General features: G+C 54.3%; 2 protein-coding genes across 3 annotated transcripts; both read right to left on the bottom strand.

Moving 5' to 3' along the window:
* Positions 1-7,729: 7,729 nt before the first annotated feature.
* HOXD4 (homeobox D4) lies at positions 7,730-8,750 on the bottom strand. The gene is made up of 2 exons (XM_072341632.1): positions 8,333-8,750; positions 7,730-8,034 (listed from the first exon to the last, which is right to left on the bottom strand). The coding sequence occupies exons 1-2, from the start codon at positions 8,739-8,741 to the stop codon at positions 7,730-7,732; spliced, it is 714 nt and encodes a 237-aa protein (XP_072197733.1). The 5' UTR covers positions 8,742-8,750.
* A 13,510-nt stretch (positions 8,751-22,260) lies between these two features.
* Positions 22,261-23,670, bottom strand: LOC140254725 (homeobox protein Hox-D8). 2 transcript variants are annotated; one of them, XM_072341630.1, is made up of 2 exons: positions 23,163-23,670; positions 22,261-22,726 (listed from the first exon to the last, which is right to left on the bottom strand). In XM_072341630.1, exons 1-2 carry the CDS (start codon positions 23,668-23,670, stop codon positions 22,431-22,433), a joined length of 804 nt encoding a protein of 267 aa, XP_072197731.1. In that variant the 3' UTR covers positions 22,261-22,430. The 2 variants fall into 2 exon arrangements, with proteins under 2 accessions (XP_072197731.1, XP_072197732.1); XM_072341631.1 differs by having other exon boundaries at positions 22,261-22,723.

Genomic DNA, 23,670 nt, shown 5'->3' with positions numbered 1-23,670 from the left:
CTGCATTAACCGAGGAACCTGTTTGAGATCGCACGTTACAAACCAGAACGCCTTCACTCCCCCCCCCGCCACGGCAATGAGTATCGTGGTGCTCCATCTTACTTTGCAAAGGGAGCATCCAGCAAAGTTGTCTCTCCCCCTTTTCTTTGTTATTTGCAATTCCTTCACTGAAACCACCGAAAAATTGAGATAGGAGAGGGATAAAGCTTTTCTCCCAGCCCTTGGGAAGGAGTTCGCCTTTTATTTAAGCAGCATAATAAAAGATAGAGCTTAAAGCCTCCAAAGGAGGCGGAGGTGGATGTTACTCCACGCGTTATGGGCAGAGATTACAAACAAATTCCAGGCGGTCTCCGAGTAAAGGCGATAATGCAGTCCCTGTGGGTAAGGGTCCCGTTTTGCCATGCATTTCCTTACCTGTGTGCCAATTTATCATAACCTGGGCTCCTCACTTTTCAGGCTGTGCGCTGGCAGTTCTTAGAATACATCCTTCCCCCTTTGTCTGCAGACAGTACTGTCCTAAACCTGATCCTGCGGTTTTACAGACATTTCCACACCAGAATTCCCGATAGAATGAGAACAAGCACGGGCTCGGCTACCAATAAAAGAGAGCGAGTGGAAATCGGAATTTGGTGGGGTTGGGAAAAAAAAAAGAAAAAAAAAAAAAGAAAAAAAAAAATCAACACACGGCCCTTCAGCCATCAGCATCCCGGAATCAAGGGCAGCAATTGGCCGCCTCTCGTTTTGTTTTGTTTTTAAATCGTGCGGCCATTGATGAATTTTGGGGACGAGCAAGAGAAAGCCCTTTATAACCAGAAATATGGGCACTGCCTTCCAATACAGCCGCGTTTGCCCACGTGATACCGGGAGCAGCTCTCCGGGCCGAGGCACAGCAGCTCCCAGCCAGGCTCCCCCGAGCCCCGCGCTCGGCCCGGGGCTCCGCGCCTGTCCGCACCGCGCCGCGCGGCGTCCGCACTTATGCGCTCACCCGAGCGCCGGGAAAAAGGTGAATTCCGCGGGGTGTTCCCAGGGTGCAGAAATTGGCGGCGGAGGGAAAGATTTGGGCCGGCCGTGCGCCGGGCGGAATGGAGAGCGTGGATTTTTGTTTTCTCCTTCTCCGTCCCGGGAGCAGGCGGGCGGCAGGGACTAGCCCTGGCTGGAGGCTACAGAAGCGTTGGGGAGGAAAAAAAACGTAACAAAAACCCAGCAAGAACTCATGACATTTGTGCGTGTGTGTGTCTGCCTTGAGCCTGCCTCCCTGTTCCTTGAGCAAGCTGAGCCCAGAGCAAACCCGATACGTATCCGTCATGTGTGCTCACAGAGCTCGCCAACAATTCCAGCTCGGATAAAAAAATACATTTATTGGGTTTTCTCTCTGATTTTCTAACGTATCTGTAGCTATAAATACACCAGCCCTAATCTAACATCTGCTATGATTTCATTACCATCCAAAGCACGGTGATGTGACAGTAACGTATTGCCTTACGATACCAACCGTAAGTGCATTGTAACATTTATCTAAATTACATTGCTTTTCCTGACTTTGCAAACCAGTTATAAAAAGATTGGAGTCCGGTGATGGAAGCGTAAGTTCAGTGTAAATTATTGTGTACGGCTTCGGATTTATAATCCTATATTTCTTCGAAACGACGTACTTAAATCTCGCCCCGAGTAAGAGGTAATGGTTCTTTATATCCTTTCCGCCTGCCATCTATTTCGGCGTCTGAGCGCGTCGCGGAGCCCCGCTCGTGTGCCCTCGCAGCCCCGCACCGCGCGCCGTGCGTGCGGGGCTGAAGGGCTGCGGGGTTCGGTGCGGGGCTGCGGGGGCTCTTGGCTCGGCGCCCCCGGGGAAGTCCCGCAGCCGTGGGGAGGCCGCTCGGAGGCTCCAAAAGGGGCCGCTGAACCTACACGTGGAGGCCGGCAGGGAGAAGGGTGCACCTCGGCACCGCCACCAGAACGAAGGCATCGCAGGGGGACCGCAAAGCTCCTAAGGAAATGTAAATCCTTCGCGCCGGTGGGACTCCGGCTTTGCGCGAATTTGTCTCCAGTAAAGGATCTAAGAGTTCTTCAATCGGAGCATATGTTCATAGAGCAATAAAACAGAAAGATTTACAGTCTCCGCCCGCCCCCCAGCAGCCTCGCACCCTTTCAGGAATTACTTATGATGATTTATAACAACAACTCCGGCAATTGTCAAACTGATAAAATAGCCCGGGCTATATGCGGGAATAAACGCTCTTACGAAGGGGCCGCGATTTATGTTCGGGTCCATTTTACTGCGCCTCTTGGAGGAGTTGGGTTTCCTTCCCGGGCCAACGGGATAATATAAAACTTCATTGATAAAAACGTGGGACTCGCGGTGAAGTAGCGAATCTGTTCCTTAGTCACTACCAAAGCACATAAACATTTGTCATCTTTGAATAATTGAATTAATGTGTTATTGTTTGAATGTATAATTCATAACATAGGAAACTTTGTCTCTGTCCTGCCACCGAAACGGAAGTAATAAAAAGCTGCGATCTCGGATTTTTTTAGAAATTACTCCGGCAAGGACAATAAAGAATATCCTGTTTGCAGAAAGCATTTCCAGCTGACTCCGGGATTTAACGGAGAGAAGCCTCAGCCTCCCGGTCCGTATTTCACGGAGTTCGCGGAGGGTGCCTTCGTATCAACACAACATCTTCTCCCCCCCCTCCCCAATTTTCCCCTATCGATCGAGAGGCGCTGCGGGGCAGGGTGCGCGGTCCCCTCCCCGCGGGGCCGGCACAGAGCACGGCCGGGCAGCAGCGGCGCTGCGGGCGGAGCGGGGCGGCCCTGCGCGCCCGCGGTAGCCCCGCTGTCACGCGAAGAGCGGCACGATTTACGACCCCTCTTGAAAAGAAGTTGAGGGCCTCTCGGCTGCTCCGGCAGCGGGCGGCAGATGCCCTGACAGCCGCATTGTTCAGCTCCGCGCCGCTCCGCGCCTCTCCGCGCCCACCGGCAGCCTCTCCTCCGCCGCTCCGCGCCCCGCGTCCCCGCTCCCTGGGAACCAAAGGTCACCCGCTCCGGCTGCCGGCCGCGGCCGGGCTGCGAGCAGGAAGCGGCGTGCCCTATTTGTCACGGGTTTGACAGCTAAGTTCATTAAGGCTGAAATAAGAAGAAATAAAAGCAAAAACCTTTACGTACCGGGCGGCTGTTTTTTCGGCAGCTTACACGGAGCTAGGTGTGCGGAGAGAGGGGCTGCGCCCTTTGTATATTATATTCTTGGGATCTCTTCAGTTTTCAAGTCTGATAGAGTCCTTTGCTTGGCAGATTAATGACGACTCCGTGTTTCTTAAGGGACGTGCTGAATTAATTATTTCGCGAATCACGTGGTCAGGACTTGTAGAAATCTATTCTTATCATCTTCCTCGCACTTTGAAATTCTGCCTGTTATGACTGTTCCTAGCACGATTATTTTGGTCTCTGGGCTTGCAAAAGGAAAAAAAAAAAAAAAAAAAAAAAAAAAAAAAGAAGAAGAAGAAGGGGGGGGAGAGGGGAAGAAAGGAAGAAATCAGGGGAAAGGGCCGACCAACATGGCCGTTGGCAGCGGTGCGGCTCCGCGCGGAGAGGTCCCTATTTACTGTACTGTACAGTGCGCGGGGTGTGCTATGGACTGCGCCTCGCCTCTCCATTCTTACCTTAACGACTAGCGGCCATACAGCGCGCAGAGCCGTATTGATGTATCGGGGTAACAGGAGGAGCCATTAAACAGCAGTGAGAAAGTATAGTCGCTGAATGGGTCTCAGCGCCTTAACGTGGTGCTGTGGATGCGCGGCCCCCGCTGCCCCGAGGGCGCACGCGGGCTGCGCGGCACTGCTCGCCCCTTCACGCGGGATGCGGCGCTTTGGCCCCGTGCCCTGACCGCGCTCCGAGGGGCCGGGTCCTCCCTGGCATCACTCCTGGCACCGGAGCAGGGGCTGCGGCGTTGGCTGAGGTGCTTACGCGGGACTGGAATATAATGGTGTCTGCCTTGGGTGCACGGGACAATCTAAACTCTCCAAGTCTGTGTTTCTGTGTGATCTTTCGGTTGTGTCAGGCCAACGAGTGAAACTGAAAGCCTCTCACTGCGCTGTATTTTCAGCTTGTCGCTGCGCTGTATTTTCAGCTTGACGTCGCTCTTCCTGGAGCCACACGTCTGTGTGGGGACCGAGGTGGCTTCAGGTGGGGCTCCCGCTCCCACCACACACGCACAAACTCGGCAGTCGTTCTAGGAGGGCTTGTTAAATGCAAAGCAGCAGCAAATGGGTGGCAGGCGCTTTTAACTGCAGCCTCAATGTAAATACAGGCTCCAGCTTGGCCTGGAGTCACACCACGATGGCGGGGCCATCGGCAGACCTGTTCAAAGGGACATTTGGACGGATGCAATGCGGAGTCACTCGTCTCTTAGCATGGTAATGACGGGAGGGACAGGCTTTTCGCACGGACCCGCCTCGTGAGGGCTGCTGGTACAAGGTACAAAACAGAATCTATTTCTCTACACCTTTTTATTATTTCAAACGTATATGGAGGCCTTACATCAAAATTACAGGCGACAATCAGTATAAATAACGCTTTAATCAATGGCAGCAAAACATTTGTGAAGTCTGTAAGAGCATCACACTTCAACAGAGAGCAGAGTATTGCTGGGCAACACGAGCATTTAACAAAGGCTTCGACACACAACGTTTCATCCATGATCAAAATAAGGGTTTCCCTCTCCTCCATAAAATGACCCTGGAAGAAGGTTAGAAGTCACAGAAAATAAATCTCGGGTTCATTTTCCACGGGAGATAATGGCCAGTGGGTGCTCCCGGTCGTTACTGCCCACATTCCTGACCCTTCGGAGCATTGGCAGCTGGAAACCATTTATTTGCGTTGGTGCTTTCTGCCCCCAGCTCCCATATTCCTGGGGCTTACAGAGCAATGACAACTGTAAACTTGCGGTGCCCCGGCCTCGCTCAAAGGGACGTGCAGAGGGCTATGGGAGCCGCGCCTGCTGAAGCCAACACTCGTCCCGGAGATATTAACATTTCAAAAGGCAATGAGCCAAATTCTGCTCGCAGCTACATCCTTGTTTGACTGCAGTGGGCGGGGGAAGGAAAGCTGGGAGCAGAATTTGGCCCTCTAACTTGAGGAGCGATCTCGCACGATAAGGAGCACAAAGCGAGGTCTGCTTATCCCAGGACATTATTTTCTGGCCTGGCACCACGGAGGCCAAACTTGGCATCTCCCATCCTGAGTACCGCGTTCTTGCCTCTCCGGGCCAACAACAGACTTTGAGCGGGCAGCGGGGGGGCGAGGGGTATTTCAAGGGGAGCAGTCGGGGACAGGGTTGGGCTTTCTTTTTTCCTTTTTCTTTTTTCCTTTTTCTTTTTCTTTCTTTTTTTTTTTTTTTCCCCTTCTTTCTTTCTTTCTTGTTTTCCTTTATCCCAGGTTCGCACGTAGAGGGGAGGGAGGGCTTTGGTCAGCTCTGGAGATGAAACGCAGGAATTGGATGGAACAAAACTTGAAAACTTGCCTGAGGAATTCCCTCCCCAAGTACCGTTGCGAGCTGTTCTCCATGCCAGAGAAAGGGAAGAGCAGTTTGGGTCCAAAAGGTTAAGGGTTTAGAGGTCACTCTTCCCGGCTGAAATACAACTAATCGAATAGAAAATTTGTCCTCTGGGTGAACCTGTTCCTGCAATTTAGCCGAACTTCAGTAAAATACCTTTTCAGCTTCTCAACGTGAAGGCGTCAGAAAAAAAGACGTCTTTACTATGTATGAACTCCGTGCTTTTTGTCATAGAAACAATGATGCGAATAATGCAGGAATATCCATCTTTAATATCACGACGTGGAGATATTCAAGTATTGCCATGTGCAAGTCTGAGAACTGGGCTAACCCCGAGGAGGAACAAAGAGTTTTCTCCGGGCTCTAAAACAAAAGAGCAAGTCTTACAAGACACTGTGCGGACTGCTAGGGATGAGAAAAGGGCAGAAATTAACCGCTGCCTGTAGTTAATCCCGCCGAATGCCCTCGTTTTGAAAAGCTCGCCCTTTATTTTCGAATTTATTCATGCCCTTTTTTGCAGTGTTTTCCCAAGTGAGCTCGGGAAGCAGAGAGTCCTCGATGGGAAGCACTCAGCCCAGACACGAGCACTTTTAACTTACACTGGTGTTTCAACTTCCCTTTACAGAAGTGCAGCTTCAGCACTTGCCCCGGCTTTCCTTCTTTTCCCTTCTCCCTTTAATAATGGGATCATCCAGTTAAAATCTCGATGCGATGGTCCCTCTCCCAGGCTGCCCTCGGGGATGGAAGATAAGGGCTGAGCTTAGATCGCACGAGCAGGGTGTAAAGGGGCAGGTTTGGCTGGGTTGGGACTCAAAACGCAGGCTCAGCGCACTACAACTTTGGCACGATACAAGCAGCAGCCATAGCCAAATACGTGGTTTAAGAGCAGCTCTGCTCCCGTGCAAGCCTCCCCTCCTTCCCTCAGTAACTTGCTGAGATTTCCAACGGTTTCAGCCATGTGTCGAGGGTTGCTTAAGAACAATCGCTGCCCTTGAGAAAAGAACCCAAACCAAACCTACCCAACAAACGTAACATAGACCAAAAGAAGAAAAAAATAAGGAAAAGGAATTCAATAAACAAAGCACAAAAACGAACCAGCAACCCATACAGCCTGTCCCTCTGTTGGGCAGAAAATAAATCTGAACCCAGATGGAAATCACGCATGTAGCTTTGAGCTCTGAATGATTCTGACCATCCCAGAAATCACATTGATTTTTCACTCCAGGGTTTTCTTTGTGGTTTATTTTTGCCTTTTAAATGACGTATTGCTGGTTGAAAGTACAGCGCCAAGCAGGGCAGACTTTGGGAAGAGATTTCAAGCCCGTTAGCCCCGCTGGCACACGGTACGGAGCAGGGACGCTTCTCACAACAAAGAAGGAAATGCATAAAATGGGACCAGAAAGTTGTGTACGTTCAAGACAAGTAAACATCATAAGTGGGTTCATGAGACTGGGAAGGAGGGATGCTGCATTTCAGCCCCCCTTTCCCATTTTTTGGTTTGACTTTTCTTTTAATCTTCACTTTTCTACATAACAAATAAATAAATACGCTAACACCATCAGGACACAAAATAACCCGTTTTCACTTAATTCCTATGCACATCTTCGGAGACGTTATGGAAATGAGCAAGTATTTTCATTACACCAAGGAAGGTAAAGCAGCACAAAAAGTTCACAAACGCGAGTCTTTGTGTTCAAATAAAGGACTATGCCATAAATTTCCTGTCCTCAACTTGCCCCAAAAGCATCACACTCGCTGCGTGGGATAAAAAGACTAAAAGCAAAAATCCCAGAATAAAGCCTCAAACCTTCACTTTCAAATCCAAAACTGAAACACAGGACAGTTTCATTTTCAATGATTTATTACTTTTTATGGACAGAAGGTCTCGTTTAAGATTTTCCCAATTCCTACTGCCTGTATGATGCTTTTTTTTCTTTTTTTTTTTTCTTTCTTTTTTTTTTTTTTTTTTTTTTTTTTTTTTCTTTTCTTTCTGTGCTAGCGAGAGGCAAATAAAATAAAGTCCCAAGTAGCGTCATTTAGTCTCCTTTGTACCACAGTACCTTACGGAAAGATGGCAGTTTCTCGAGTCCTTGGCTGCTACACGCAGGTTCTGCTTGGATAGTGTCACTTATGTACAGTACTGGTCAGAATCGAAGGATGAAATGGAAAATTTCACCTCTTCTATAAAGTTGTCAAGTCAGTCTGATGGTCCTTGGAAACAGTCTGTAAGTGGGGGTTAGAACCGGAGGAGGAAGACCTGCCCTTAGTGTTGGGCAGTTTGTGGTCTTTTTTCCACTTCATTCTTCTGTTCTGAAACCAGATCTTGATCTGGCGCTCAGAGAGACACAAAGTGTGCGCTATCTCGATACGGCGGCGCCGGGTCAGGTACCTGTTAAAATGAAATTCTTTTTCCAGTTCTAGGACTTGCTGCCTGGTGTAAGCTGTTCGGGAGCGCTTAGGTTCCCCTCCGCTGTAATTGGGGTTCACTGGGAAAGAAACACGGAGAACTTTATAGACCGAAGGGGGACTTTCCGCCTCGCCTTCCCACGCGGCCCCAGGAGCGCTCCGGCTGTGCCCGGCGCGGCCGTTCCGCGGGGCCGGCTGCTACCGCGGTTCCTGCGCGGAAGAGCCCCTCACGCCGACGGCCTATTTCCTCGGCAATAAAAATTTATGACGAGTGTAATTGGCCGCCTCGCCTTAAAGCCTCGCCAGGGCTCGAGCGAGCATCCCTGAGGACACACGCGGGAGCGGGGTAGAAGAGCAAAGTAAGAAGAGGATCCTTACCCGAGTTAACATGGACTTTCTTCATCCAGGGATAAACTACTGCTGGCTGCTTAACTGCTGACCCGTGGGGGGCTTTGAGGGCTGGCTGCTGGCCGCAGGCTCGGGAGTTGGACATTGGAGGCGGAGGACAATGCTCGGCTTGGCCGGGGAAGTGGCTCGGAGGGGCGGACTGCTCCTGTCCGTGACCCCGCGGCTGCACGGCGGAGCCCTGGGCACCGGCGCAGCCAAAGGGCTGCTCGCTGTAGTTTGACCGTGGGTAGAGCCCCTGGTGCTGGAAATCGGAGCCCTGCGAGGCCCCGTAATACTCGGCCCCCTGCTCGCCTAGGTAGCTGCTCTGCAAATATTCCTCGCAAGGAGGAAATTTGGGATCCACATACTTAGAGTTCACCATATACGAACTCATGGCCATTAATTTCGGAAGGTAGAAAATACTAATTTTTCTCGTGTTGTCTTTTTTTCTCCTTCCATAGAGCCCTCCTACTTGCTGTCAACTGAATAAAGTTAGGCGTGCATGTGACCGGCCCGGCCAATGGGGAGGCGGGGAGCCGATCACCGGATTTGTGTGCGCCTCAGAATTTCCACGAATTTAACTAAATAATATACGCGGAGCTGAGTGACCCCTCCGCGGCGGGGTTCGCCCTCCGGGGCCGATCCCGGAGTTTCGGGGCCATTCCCATCGTGCGGCCGCCTCCCTGCCCCCAGGTGCGGGCAGCCTTTGTCTGAGCAGAGCCCTCACCTCCCCCCCACACCCCCCCCCCGCCCCATCCGCCGGGCGGGATGGCCGCCGGGCTTCGATACGAATAAAATCTCGAGAGAGACGTGGAGCGAGGAGTCGGAGCGGGACGTGAAGGGAGGGAACCGATAAGGAGGCGAGGAAAAGAAAAGACATCAAAGAAGAGGGCAATATGATGTACAATAGATCTGTCCTGTCTTTGTCTCGCAGAGGTCATCCAAAAGTTACCAGAATTTCGTTCTGCTGAATAAAATTAGGCAATCAGTAACTTCTCATTCACTTTGCGACCTCAACACATACGTGTGCACACGTGGGCACGCACGCTCGTTCGCACACTCACATACAAAATCTGTGCTCGTGTGCCTACGAAAGAATCCAGATAACGAGAAACTGTCCACTTTTGGCCGCTAAAGTTCAGCCAATTGCACTGAGACGGCTTCTAATTGGGTTAAAAACATCACGGGTTTAAAGAGAGAAATTCAGTCTTCGCTCATCAACATCCTTCCTGGAGCACAAGGAAATACGTCCCAGTGAGTCGAGCTCTGCTTTCACCGCTGTCGTAAATATTTGGGTGAGATTTGGACACACGACAGAGAAATTCTGGCAGCGCCCAGCACATCGGGCTAATTTATGGGGCTTTTGTTAAAGATTCGCTCACTGATTGGCAGACTTCTTTTTTTCTTTTCTCTTTTTTTTTTCCTTTTTTTTTTTTCTTTCTTTTTTTTTTTTTTTTTCCAGATTTTTTTTTCCCCTTTTTCTTTTTTACATCTCCTGAGATCAGTCGTTTAAATCCACAGTCTGCCAGAGGGAGATAGGGCTGAACGACCAGGGCAATTCTCAGAGACGTTCTAAAATCTGCTTAATGGGAAAGAGGCGATAAAACTTTGGGGATTTCTCCGTGTTCAGCACGCACATGTCTTTTGGTTCTTTTGGTTCCGTCAGTGCCCAAAGCCCTGACCGTCTGCAGAAAGGTGAAGTTTTTGCATCGACCATATATTCCCCTAGAATCGAATCTGTGACTATATGAATATCACACAAATTCGGTTCTACAGGGTATATATAGACAACGTAATAACGTTCTGTTTTCACCTACCCTACAGCAGCTCCCTGCAATCCTTATTCCTTACTGTCTTCTGAGGAATGCCAACTATTCTGTGGGGACCGAGCTCAGAAACACGGCTTTGCGGGAAGGTGGGATTTTGGGAAGGATTCACGGCTGTTAGTATTGACGAAATAGAGCTTTACGACTCTGCACCAATTGATGGCGACGAATTTCGGCTAACACATCCTCACAAGACCTGCTGGCGGCTTTAGTGCTCGCCGTTTTCGTCCTTGCTACAGAAAACGGACATTCCCAGTAAAAAATCGCTATTTAGAATGTTACTAGTTAAAACCGCACAGGAAATAAAGGGTACATCTATTTATCCTGATCCGAATTTGAAGGCATTCTATCTAGTTAGAATTTTCCCACTCGAGAAAAGAAGGGGAAAAAAATCGAAACAGAAGTAAAACAGCCGACAGCAGAGACAGCGATGGGTGGAAAAGACGAGGGTAGAGCTGGGGTGAGCGGGTCCGGGGAGCGAGGGGCTGCCACGTTTACCTTGGTGCCATTCTGCTGCTCTATGCGCTCCATTATCCCGCGGGAGCCGCAGCTCGCACCCTCCCAGGTTCTCCCGCGTAGCGTTTATGGTGAAGGGCAGGGCGAGAGGTCATCCCAAATCATTTGCAAACACATCACCAAGTTTCATTATTTTTACTTTGCCGACAGCAGCACACTAGAGTACAAAAGTTCACGAATTGTGCCTGACCCAGCTCCTCGCTGCTGTCCTGCGGTCAACCTCTTCTCCTTCCACTATGTGAAACAGGCGACATAAGGGCAGATAATGGTGGGGTGCGACACATCCAGGCGCTGCAGAGGGCGGATTTGGGGCTGCTGCGTTCACCCGAGCGATGAGCACCGCTCTGCTCTCTGGGCTCCATCTCGCAGCTGCCTGAGCTGGGGATGCCGTTTGGAAACAGCTGCGGTGGCATCATCCTCACAGCAAGTGCACCTCGAAACCATCCTACGTCCCCATTATCTCTTTACTTTTTCTTTCTTTTTTTTTTATTTTTTTTTTCTTTTTTCCTTTTTTCCTTTTTTTTCCTGGCATATTTAAGCCTCCTCCCAACTATTTCAGAGCCTCTTCCTGGTTTCTCCTCCTCTCGCCGAGGGGAGGGGTTCCCCCCGGGGTTCTATTTACCACCGACCGAAGGGGCAGGGAGCATAACCCCCCCCCCAGCTCGCCCATGGGGCAGCTCCGAGCTCCGGGAGCAGAGAAGCAGCCGGGGGGGATGCTGAGGGGCCGGGGAGCTGTAGCCCCCTCTCTGCCTCATCTTACGCATTTTCATATTTGTTAGACGCTGTGACCTGAGTTTCACCTTATTGCACGACTTGCTCAGACAGGTCAAAGCCAAAGAGTTATTGATGAACAAAAGCGTTATATATTCACCTTCTGTTCAACTGCCCATACAGAGGGCTTTTGATCTATCTGCCTTTTTGTATTGTGGTTCATAATCATCATGCTAAATGTACGTTAGCAGAAAAGGAGTAATCCGTACATGGAGGGCCGGCCCTAAAACAAAACGCCAAGGGCACCTCCGTGGAGCGGGGCTGTGCGAGCGGGGAATTACCTATGGGACTAACCCAAAAACGCAGCGCTCGGGGCGATTGTTTATGTCGCACTTAAAGGGCTCGAAAAACCATATCGCCACACAGGGAAGAACGAGAACGAGAAGCAGGCGAGAAGTAGTGAAAGAGGTTATTGAGCAGGGGAGGAAACGGGGAGAAATGCAAACAAACAGAGCTCCGCTCCTGCGCGCTCGCCCATCGGAGCACAGCCTGCGGAGTGGGGAGGGCAAGGCGCACGTAATGAACCTTCACACACCGCAGCCTTTCCCTGCCGTCTGAGGAACCAGGCAGAGCCAGCCCGAAAGGCAGCACTGCCGCGTGCAGCGTCTCGCTGCGTGTCCTGCAGCACACTGCGCTGCTCTCATCCTCTGCTTCACGCGGGACTGGCACGGACCAGCAAAGAGCTGGAGAAAGCCGCCCCCTCCGCGCCGTGCCCACCTCCCCCCGTGTCCCCCCCCTCACCCCCCCTTCTCCCCAACGCTGTTGTCCGGCCCTACAGCACAGCATTGCCTGCCCGGCCCGGGCACCGTCACCTCTCTTCCTACCCGGGCTGTTCCAAAAGAGGCAGAATCACTGCTCCGGCCCGAGCCATCCAGAGCAGAGGGCAGCACCCCGAGCCGCCCTGCAGCAGCCAGGCACCTGCGAGCCCTATAATAAACCCCTCTGCCTCAACCAGGGCTGCCCGCTACATGGCACAACAAAACGGTCCCCAAAGCCTTAACGCGCTGACACAGCTTTGGTTGGTTGGTGACAGCGACGTGCAGCAGGGATACGGCGCTTCTAATTGCTCCCCTCAGAGAGGGAGAAGCGGTGCTTTCAAAGCACTCAGATTTTGCGAGAAATAAGAGGTCACTTACCGCTGGTGCCCTTCCATGGTGCCGGACCTGTTGCAATACAAACGTTTGTTACTGCCGTATTCCACACGCGGGTGGTATTTCTGGAGAACTGTTACAGAACGCGAGTGATGGATGGAGGCAGAGGAGCGGGCAGCATCCCGCGAGCAGCGCGGAGCTGGGGCGGGTGGGCGGGTGGGATGGGAGCCCCTTCTGAGCGGGGACCGTGCGGCACCCGGGCATCCCTCGGACACGTGCCCTCCCGATCTGCGGTGTGAGCGTTCACCTTTTAGAGTCATAGTCCAGATTTTATAGCAGATAATTACTAAAGGGATGGAAAGTCAGACCTCCCTCTTTCACTGGTGGCAAGGAAAAAATAAAAGAATAACAAAGGCCTTTTTTTTTTTTTTTTTCTTTTTTTTTTTCCTTGTCGTTTTGTGGCGTTTCAGTCACTTACAAATGAAATATTCAGATCACCTTCGCTAAAACATCGCTCAGGAGATGGCACAGTGTGCAGAGCAGCACCACATCCATGCTAAGAGCGGCAGAACGACAGTCCTGTGGCAACGAATCTCGGACCGCTCTAAGCCCGTTTCCCTTTAAGATCACACAATAATCCAACAGTAAACTCGAGCCACGCGTCTTTGTTTGCGTTATAGAAGGATGGGTCTGACCCGAACTTTCCTTCAGTCCTTAAAGAACTGCGTTCATATATAACATTAAAGACAAAAACACACGTTCGGTCTCATGCTCCCGAAAAGCATTATATATTTAGAAGCAAAGTGCCAGTATCTGTTTTGTTTTGTTTTCTTATTTTGCTGTAAGCCGATTTGCAACTCCAATGTTGCATCTCTATGATATATTTGTGGGAGCTGTTGTACAACAGCAAAGCAACAGTCCGGATATCGATAGCTCGCTTCCCATGATTGTTTTTATGTTTTATATATATATATATATACATATATATTTTAGCTCTGAGCACTCCGGATAGCACTGCGAGGCCAGTGCAACAGCATCAGCCCTTCGACTCCAAACATTACAATACTATGCCTCTCTCTCTCTCTCTCTATATATATATATTTGTATATATAATTATTATTTTTTCCTGGCCAGTTTCAAAGAAGATCTTCACCACGTTCGCCAGCCTCGGCCGGGGCACAGAGAGCCCAAAGCCCCTCCCGGCCCAGTTCTACCTGCCCGATCCCGCAGGCAGAGCCCGGGGCCCATCTCCCCGCCCGCGGTGCCCGGAGGCGCGGAGGCACCGCAGCCCGGAGGCTGACGCCGACTTACTGCGCGCCCGGCGCGGGGCCGGGGGGAGCGGGGGCACCGGGGAGCGGGGCTGCCCGCACGGCCGCATTCCCGCAGACGAATCCCTGCTAACACTTCCCCGATTACTGCTTCCAGGAACGAAAGCATCTGCACTTGTATGCTCTTAAACTAATTTATGGTGGGAATTATATTTTGGCTTGTCAACTCTCAAGCCATAAAACAAAGTTTATTGGAATCACGTGCTCCTAAATAGCCACTCAGGACCTATCTCTGCGGAACCATAAATAACCTTCAGCTTTAAACTTTTATTCGCTAAATAAAGGTCCGCTGGCTGTTCTGTAAGCGGGTGCGGGGGCGGGCGGCTGGTCAGCTCCGCGGCGGCTTTGGGGGGAGCATCCCATAGGGTGGTGGGTGTGTTCCTTATCCCTTAGGCTAGGGGCGGTGCACCTCTCTGAGTGCCATCTCTGGAGGCACAGAGGAGCGTGTCGGGACAAAACGCGGAGTTAACTCGGGGAGGGGGTCCGTCCCTCCCCGGGAGTTTGTGGCATTTCATTCAGACGGCCCTGGAAAGTGGTTTTGACTCATTCCTCTCGAGCTGTGCCACGGCTGCGGGCTCGACAGGCACTGAGGGACGTCTGCAAGCGACCAAACTGCTGGGAGCAGCGGGCACCGGGCTTTGGGAGAGAGGGAAGTGTGAAGGCTGCCACAATTAGATCTTTGAGGACTGGAAGTTTGAGGAGAGCTATAAAACAATAAAACAGCTCTGGTGTGAAGGGAGCAGGGTGTGAGTTAACAAATGAGAATTTCAAGGAGCCCAAGCACAGGAAGTCAAATGTCCCTGGAGTCACACGGCCACTCCTGCACAAAGAGCTCGGGCAGTAGTTTTCTATCACAGCTCCGAAGATGCCAAGAGCTGCAGGGGGGGAGTGGTCCTTCTCCAGAGGCAAGGGGGCATGTCCGCCCCGTCGGGGTCCGGCAACACACGGCCGCGGACAGCAATACATCTCTCCGACTCTGCCTCTGGGGCTCGGCTCCTCACAGCCCGACCCGCGGAGGGGACCATCCGCCGGCACCTGCCTAACGCCGGGGCGGGGTCTCCCCTGAGCTGCGCTCGCTCGGCTGGGGAAGTAATCCCCGACAGTGAAGTCTGAGTTTACCTAAAACGGGCTCTAATTTCTCACCCTACTCCTTAGCTTGTTCGACTCTTGTTTGATACCTCAGCCACTCGGCATCACCCACCGGCTCCCTGTCTGTTCTTCCTGCCCACTGAGAGGGCAGGTGGCTGCTAACCTGGCAGCCCCCGAGGGCAGGCAGAGCTCGTGAGGTGGAGGTGGGAAGAACAGGGAGAGAGGTGAACCATCAGTCTCTGGAAGATGGGGAGGGCGTGGGCTAAGGGCAGATGTGTCTGAGATGTGCGGGGATGGGAAAGGACTGTGGGATCCGAGTGCTAGGTGGGAGGGAGGCAGCTCCCTGTGATCTAGGCACGACGTAAGTTGTTCTGTAATTGAATAATAGTAGCCATGAGATGCTGACAGGGAAATGAGGATTTTCACATTTCCTATTCTAAAATGCAGATGTGAAAGTTGACTTTGAAGCCCTGGCCAGTTCCTTCCCCGGGCTTGTATGGCAGCTCCCATTTTCGGGGCTGATGATCTGGAGACGGATAAAGTGTGGAATGAAGAAACCCCATAATAATTGCTTTCCCTCTGGCAACAGTTGCGATAAAAGGGTTGGGGAAATTGAATCGCAAGGGTCAAACACCGTCGCCCTTGCTGCTCCGTGCCAGACACTAAGACAGCATCCTGCCCCCAGGATCGCACCGCCACAAAATGACAGGCTCCGACTCTCGCTTTGAACAACAGCTGAGCGCCTTGATAGCGTCCAACACATTATCGCTCTGTGCTTTTATCGCTGTTCCGACTTACCGCCCATTCTCCGTGCAGGATGTGGGCACGCAGAGGCCCGGGGCGGCCCCAGTGGCAGCGGAGCCCCGGGAGCGGGCAGGGCGGTAGCGAGCCGCGCCCCTACATCAAACGGGAACAGCGGCGGCGGCACCGTGGGTCCGCGGGGCGGAGGACATGGGGCGGGGAGAGGGGAGCCGGGGCCATGGGAGCTCGCGGCTCTGGCAGGAACGGCCCCGGGGGCGACCAGGGTCATGCCCGGGCACAGCAAAATGAGGCGGAGGCAGGGAAAGCCGAGAGGCACCGGAGTGCGTGGGGCGGGGGCGCGGAGCCAAAGAGGCAGGGAAGGAGGCGAGAAGGCCGACATCAGCGGGCTCTCTGCTCCGGCCCCTTAGCGCTGCCCGTATGAGAGGAGGGGGGTACGCGGGACTCAGGATGGGCGGGAGGGTCGGCGGTGGAGCCACGAGGACAGCTGACGGGGGTAGGGCTCCGGGGCCTCCCTAGGAAAGTAGCAGAGGGTCGAGCGATGCCCCCCGCCCTCCAGTGGTCTCTTCCGTGGGCGTGGGCCGGGGCCGGGGCCCGGGCCCGGGGCTCGGGGCAGGCGGCGGGCCCCTCTCCCGGGCAGGGATCGCAGCCAGGCTTGTCCTACAGCGCCTTCTCCTGGAAGAGGCCGTGGGACACAAAAATGGCTGGTGGCGGTGACGGGCCCCGCCGCGCCCCCGGCGGCCGCAGCGAGCTCAGGCCGGCGGCCCCAAGGGAGGGCAGGTGCCCCCGGTCCGCGCCGTCGGGGCCGGGGGGCTCCGGAGCGTCCCCGCGAACCCGTCCGCGGCCGGGCCTCGACAGCAGCTCCGCAGCCACGTGGCCGGGCTCTCGGGGGGCTCCGCAAACCCCTTCTGGGCACGCCTAGAAGCACCTCCGCGGGTCCGCCGCGGGGGGCGACCGGCGTGGCACAGTACGGAGGCACTAGAGCTGCCCCCACAAGCCCTGGGACCCCTCCCCCAAAGGCATCCGGGGAGTTTCCGTGCTGCGCGCAGCCCCTCTGCTCCTGAATACCCTTTTATTGCCCCTCTCTCTGCCAGGGACATTTCCTCCGCGCCCGGCCCGGCCCCGCTCTCGCTGCCTCTTTATTGTGCCTCATCTCTGCCTCCCGCTTCCTGTTTGTTCCCCCGCACCACACAGCATTGAGTGCCGCACTGCAGTAGAGCCGTAAATACCTTTAACAGCTGCCTGCCAACCCGTTGGTGAAATACTGTCTTTGTTCCGATTTTTTTTCTAACCCCATCGCCCACAAAATACCTCGCGAGAAATAGACCTGTTTGGGAAAAGCGAAATATTATCAGGAAATAAGCCAATCGGTGGCATTAGCGGAGTTTAGGAGCACAAACCCAAAGCGCATTGCTTTGATCAATCTGAGACCGCGGGTCGCATTTGCCCTCATTCCGAGTCCCCCAAGTTTCGGGGCCCCGAGCTCCGCCCCGGGCAGCGAAGCGAGTCCCGGCCCGGCCTTGGCGGAGCCCCATGGTGCAGCTGCCGGCTGTACCTGCAGAACCCGCTGCCATTTCCTGGAGGTCATATTTTGTTGTTATTTTTTTTTATTGCTCTTACGTCAGTAAAGCATAGGTTAGAGATCGACTGGTTTGGGGTTTGGTTTTTTTTGTTTTGTTTTTCCTTCTTTTTGATGGCTCATAAATTCTGTTACACACGTCGGAAAATGAAGCAGGTGTGAGAATTCTGGCTGTGAAATCGGAATTGCACACATCTCAACGCACCAACAGCCACACGGCTGCAGGCGCTCTGTAGGTACAGAAACGTGCATAACCGCGCGGTCCTCATAGGTGCTGTGTGTACATACAGGCGTGCAGGAAGAGTTTGTTGTGAAAGGTGACACAGAGGTATGTTTAAGGAAATACTCGTAGGTGTGTGTGCGCTAACGTTAATGAAATGAATAAAAGAAAAAAAAAAAAAAGGAGAAAAGAGAGGAAGGAAGGAAGGAAGGAGCCGTTTAGGAGGAAAAAATGCTGACCTCCCACATACAGCAGTGGGATCGTAAATGCATCTGTGTCTCTGTGTGTGTCAGCATACGGACATACGCGCAGCAGAACCCGTTCGAACATCCTGCGTTTGTTGTCTTATTTGCCCGCAGGCTGCGAATCATGTGAAAACACCTCAAGGACGAGAATTTCCAAAACTGGCCGAGATTTATTACGAAGCATCTATAATTACGGTGCCGGCCAGGAGGGGCTCTGAGAGCCAAACCTAACGCAACACAGCGCACTTTCCAAGTTTCCCAGAGAGTTTCAAAACTGCAAACGGTTCCACCCAAACAGTCCCAGCTCGGGGGCGGCACGGCTCCGCGGGCTGCGGGCGCCGGGTGGCTGACAGAAGGACTCCGAACACGTACAGGGATGAGTCCCGCACCCGCACACCCTCCCCGGTCCCGGTTTCAGTGCGGCATTTTGCTCCGCCGCTAAATGTGCGGCTGCTTTTGAGGGAAATGACGACGTGGTGAATTCCTACAGTGCAGTGGCACGGTGCATTTCCGTCCCCGAGCGACGCCGGGAGCACTCAAAGCAGAACAGCGGCTTCCGATTGCGTGTTTTGAAAGTGTGGAGGAGATATACAGTATAGATACACGCATTCTGGAAGAATGTATTTACAAGTATGTTCTATAGAGAAAAACAGAGATGCGGACAAGTACATACGCGCACGTAGGCAATGTAGATCCGGGTCTGTACACCCGTATATATGCAATGCGGTATAGGATCTACGCGCATATGCAAGCAACGTGGATAACGTCTGCGTGATCGTTCTATCTCCTCTGCACATTTCAAACCAAACCCTTTTTATCGAGTGCTCGCCCACGATTTAGCCATCCGGGCTACCCACTCGCTGCACTCCCACCCGGCTGCACGACCGCGGCTCCGTTTCTCCTCTCCTCTCCTTTCCTCTCTGCCCCGCCGGGAGCAGCCGGGCCCGGAGCCTCCCGCTGTGCCCTGCGGGGCGGGCGCGCCCGCGGCTGCGGGATCAGGGGCCGGGCGGGGGCTGCCGGGGCAGGATGGGGCTCGGCTCTCCGGGGCCGCCCGCGCCTTCCGCCCACGGCGCTGCCGCGCAGACACCTGTTAGGTGTGAAGTTGCACGAGCGCCCTTCCGCTACGGGAAAACGCGGCACGCGAACACGGCGCAGCGCTTCAGCCTGCGGAGAAACAAAATCACGGGGAAGGGGCACTTAGCGGGAGAAGCGCGGTTCCTCCGCGCCCCGACCCTCAGCCTTCCGCCGCTCTGCGCGGGGCCGGGACTCGACCCGCAGCCTCTTCTGCGCCGCCCCGAGCGGCAGTCTCTATCCACGCTAATCGCACCAAGAGCCGCCGCAACGGCAGCCCCGATAACGGCCGCGCTAACGGTCCCGCAGTTGCCCCGCACAGCGCCGGGTGCTCCGAGGGACAGGTGACTGCGCGGGACCGGCGATCCGCCCGCGGGAGCGCAGTGCTGGGATCAGCCGAACGCTTACCGGTGGGCGGCAGAACCCGCGTGCCGAAGAGCCGGGGACGATCGCTGTAATCCATTTTGTGCCCGCGTAGCAATCCGGGGGGCAGCGGCGAGCGGCTCCGCGCAGTGCCGCGGGAGGAGAGGCGTCGCGGGGCCGGGAAGCGGCAGGGATCGGGGAGCGCCGCGCCAACATCGCGGCGGCTGCCATACACCTCAGCCAGACAAAGGTTAGGAAAAGAGGGGCTGAGACTCTCTGAAGGCAGAATGCAGGGGGAAATTCGCCAGGGAAATCAGGAAAAGGCCATGAAAGCGCTCGCTGCCTGCACATGACCAGCCGCAGCCAATGACGAGCCCAAATAGGTCATAAAAAGGTCTATTACCAAGTTGTAAATTTTCTTCAAACAAAAAGGAATTTACTGCAATTCCTTGCGGATTTTGCACATACTGCTTCCCAGCGCCATGTTTCTTTCGCCTGCGCGCTGTGCTTGTGTTTTTCACTCTCTGCCCCCGCGGCCTGTGCTCCCCGAGCGGCTGTCGGGGCCCCTCGGGCGCGGAGCTCCGGATTGCTGAGCAGCATTCGGGGTGGGGGAACCCCGCTTAATAGCCCCTCCACGCTGTGCCCGTGGGTCTGCTCCTTGCCTTAACGAAAGGGGCTTCGGACCGCATTACCCACAGCCGGGCCCTACAAGAAAACGTGTTTCCTGTAGCGCCCACTACTGAAGCCGAAACCATCGGCGCCCTAAAGGCAGCCCGAGCCGAGCTGATGCCGCACCCCGCCCCGCAGCTCGGGGTCCCGCAGGTCGCGGTGCCGTCGAGCCCCAGCGCGAAGCACCCACGGGGTCTCGTGGAACCCGGGAGCTCGAAAAGCACTCGGAAAGGGCTACGGCTGCCCCGTGTCACGGAATGCAGGGAATGAAAACTGCGGCTCTCGCTCGATGTCTGTACAGAGAACAGCAAGAGCCCTCTGTCTGTACCCTCCGTGTTGATCGGACCTCCCGGGAAAGAAAATAAAAACAAAGCTAACAAAAAACCCAAACTTCGCTAACGACGTGCGGTCCGTGTCACACCGCTGCAGGGGATCATACGCCCTCGGATGAGGCGCCCGGTGGGCCGAGGCACCGCTGCCTCCCGCGGCCCCGCGCAGCTCCGGCCTCTCCCCGCACGGTGCGGCGTTTCCTCCCGGCTGCGCGGCCACTGAGCGCACATTGGGCAACTGCTGCCTTGCTTCGCTTTTCCTGAGAAGGACTCTAAACGAAAGCGAAGGGGAGGTTGAGCTTCCAGCTGCGGGCGGGAAACACCTTCATAAGTACACAAGGCTTTTTTTTTTTTTTTTTTTTTTTTTTTTTTAATTTAGTTAGTTAAAAAAAAAAAAGAGAGAGAGATGGAAGTTCCCCGTTAGGACGAGGCCTTTACAAACGCTGTGCGCACCGGGGCGTTGGTTTGCGTGCGTGGCTGCTTTCCCAGCCGGCCCTGAGAGGGCAACGTTAACGGAAACTTCGTCAGGAATATTTTAATTTCATTCTCTTTGTCTGGATATTACAAACAACGTCGGCAGCGGCTCTTTCCCGGACGAACATCGGCTCGGGAAATACTCCGCCGGGCCGTGACGGCTCCGCCGGCGTTTCCCGAGGCCGCGGCAGAAGGAGGCCTGGTGCGGGGTGACCCGGACACCGCTGCGTACATGCAAATCCATGCAGCAAAATGGTGCCTTTTCGGCTTTGCCGCAGTTTCCACGCGTTTGCGAGCTTTAACCAGTTACGTGATTAAAATAAACTAGAACAATGGCTCCTCTCGGTTCTGCCTCCCCCCGGAGCTGGAGCTTTGCAGAGGCTGAGCCGAGCCTGGCTGCCGGCTGGGAGCAGAGGGGAAGCTGCATGAACCCACCCCGCACACCGAGACCGGTTTCGGCATGACTGTCCCGTCCTACCGGGCCGCTCCCGACCGTGGGTCAGCGGGACGAGGCCCCTGTACATCTCGGGGCCTTCGCGAACGGCTTCGGGAGGACGGAGCCGAAGGGACCCCGCTCCGACGGCAGCACCGTTCCTTTCGGGGGCACATAATGGGAGTCGAGTTGGTCGCATTCACCGCACCGCGTCCTGCGGGGCCTTTAGCGAACATTGCTCAGTGCAGTCGTGAGAAGGGGGGAAAAAATGCGCAGAAATTTTTGTAAGGCTTGTTATTGTGCGCCAACTGACCCTAAACGGGCTGAACCCGCCACCCTGACTGATGGCTTGGAAAAATGCCCCGAAACAGTGACGAAATATTTATTGCTGAAACGTCCTTTTTTGTATTTATTCGTAATTTGGGACCACGAGCCACTTCGCCCAAAATCCCTGGGGGAGGCTGGAGCCGGCCCGACTCTCACGGACCCGCAGAGCAGGGAGCACCGTACGGGAGGGCGGCGGCGGAACCCCTAGGTGAGGATGTAAGCCAAAAGCTGCGAGGCCCAGGCACGCATGCCGGGGTCCCAGCGCCTGGAAGCGGGGACTCTCCCACGGAGGAAGCTCGATCAGGGGGTCCTGGCACCCCGCGTCCCCGTGACAGCGGATCTTGCAGGGGCTGTGGGCCCCCTCAGGTTTTGTCTCAAGTGTTGGCAATTTCCAGATCCCCCTGCACACGTATGCACTAGGAGAGGGCAGATGCGGAAATCCGAGTTTACCGGAGGAGATTACGGAAAGGATGTCAGGAAACCGATAGATTTTATATCTGAATAATTTTGGTTTATTTAAATCAAAATTCAATAGTAGAAAGTTTTATATATTTCTAAGATTTGCTCTTCAAAATTTATTAAATTTATTTAAATTATTCGAGATTAGAAAATAACAAGAATTAGAATAGTACAAGTGCACTTGTTCGATTAATAAAGCATTGGTACATGTCTCGCTTACTGGCGTTTATCATTAGGAAGTGTATGTCGCAATCACCGTCTTTCAATATTGTAAAAAAAAAATAGTATCTGTATATATATATATATATCATTAGAAATGTATTGCTGCAAACTCGCTATCAGATTTCCAGGAGGAGCAGACGAGCGGACATCTGGAGATCGCTCCGGATGCAGTTAGACCCAAACCCGAACCCAACACAGTGCGGAATGGGGCGGGACGCGGCCCCGCTGGACGCACACTGCGGGGACGGGCGCGGAGCGGCGGCCGTGGGCTCCTCGTTTCTGATGGCCCTTCACAAAAGCTTTTAGGGCAAAATTAATTTAATTCGTGTGGCTTTCGGCTCTGTCGTCTTCCAGATCATGTGTTTCCTTTTTGGCCTCCCCTTCCTTTCCCTCCTGCTTGGAAGCGGGGAATTTGTCCTTGTTGTTCTCTTTTTTCCACTTCATCCTTCTGTTCTGAAACCAGATCTTTACCTGCCGCTCGGTGAGTCCTAGGGCGTGGGACACCTCGATTCGTCTCTTCCTGGTCAGATAGGGGTTAAAGAGAAACTCTTTCTCCAGCTCCAGCGTCTGGAAGCGGCTGTACGTCTGCCGCCCTCTCCTCCTCCCGGGCGCTGCTGTTTGAAACAAAAACACGGGGGGTTGGGGAGGCTCGGAGCAACGCGTCCGCGGCGCCAGGGGCCCTCCGCCCTCCGAGGGGAGCGGAGAAAAAGGGGGTGCGGGGTGCGCAGAGCAGCGCGAGTGCGTAGAGGTGCGGCCACAGCGTTAAGCGCGGCTCCCCGGCGCCGCAGTTTGCGGGAGCACGGCAGCACCTGGTGATCGCCCCCGGCCCCGCGCTCCCCTAAGGCGGCAGTGCCCCGGGAGCTCAGCAGCCCCCCCCCCCAGCCCCCACCCCCGCAGTCCTCCCGCAGTTCCGTTAGCGAGAGCGGTGCGGGAACGCGGCGAGAGGCGCAGAGGGGAGGAACGGAGGGAGCGGGGAGAGAGGAGCGGGAGGAGGAAAAGAAAGTTTCGAACTCAGACGTGAGATGGAAGCGAATGTCGACTGCATCCAACCTTGCGGTCTCATCCAGGGAAACATTTGAGCAGGAGACGAGCTCTGATTTAAGTGGTCTGGTTCCTCGCCAATATTAGCACTGGACGATTTACAGTCAGGATATTGTACCAGCTCGGCCTCTTGCTGTGTCGTAAAAATCTGCTGTCTCTGTAAGTTATCGTATCCGTAAAATTTAGCGGGCTCCCCGTGACAGGTAACCCCGCTGCAGGGGGCAGGAGGCGGAGGCGCGGCGGGGGGAGGAGGAGGCGGCTGGTAGGCGGCCGCGGGGCTCCCCCCGGCCGGATGGTAAAAGTCCGCGCCGCCGCCGCCCCCCGCCCCGCCGGGCTGAGGGAAGCCGGTCCCGTAGAGCAGAGCGGCGGCGGCGGCGGCGTGGCGGCCGCTCACCTCGGGCGCGAAGTGACAGTCGTAGTACGGGGCGGGCAGAGGCTCTCCCGCCGCCACCGCCGCCGCCGCCGCCGCCGCCGCCTTGTACTTGGAGTAGAGCGGGTTGACAAAGTAGGAGCTCAT

The sequence above is a fragment of the Excalfactoria chinensis genome, chromosome 7, assembly GCF_039878825.1.
Source record: "Excalfactoria chinensis isolate bCotChi1 chromosome 7, bCotChi1.hap2, whole genome shotgun sequence".
NCBI lineage: Eukaryota > Metazoa > Chordata > Aves > Galliformes > Phasianidae > Excalfactoria > Excalfactoria chinensis.
Note: the sequence above shows the minus strand (reverse complement) of the source record. Positions and strands in the feature narration are given on the sequence as shown.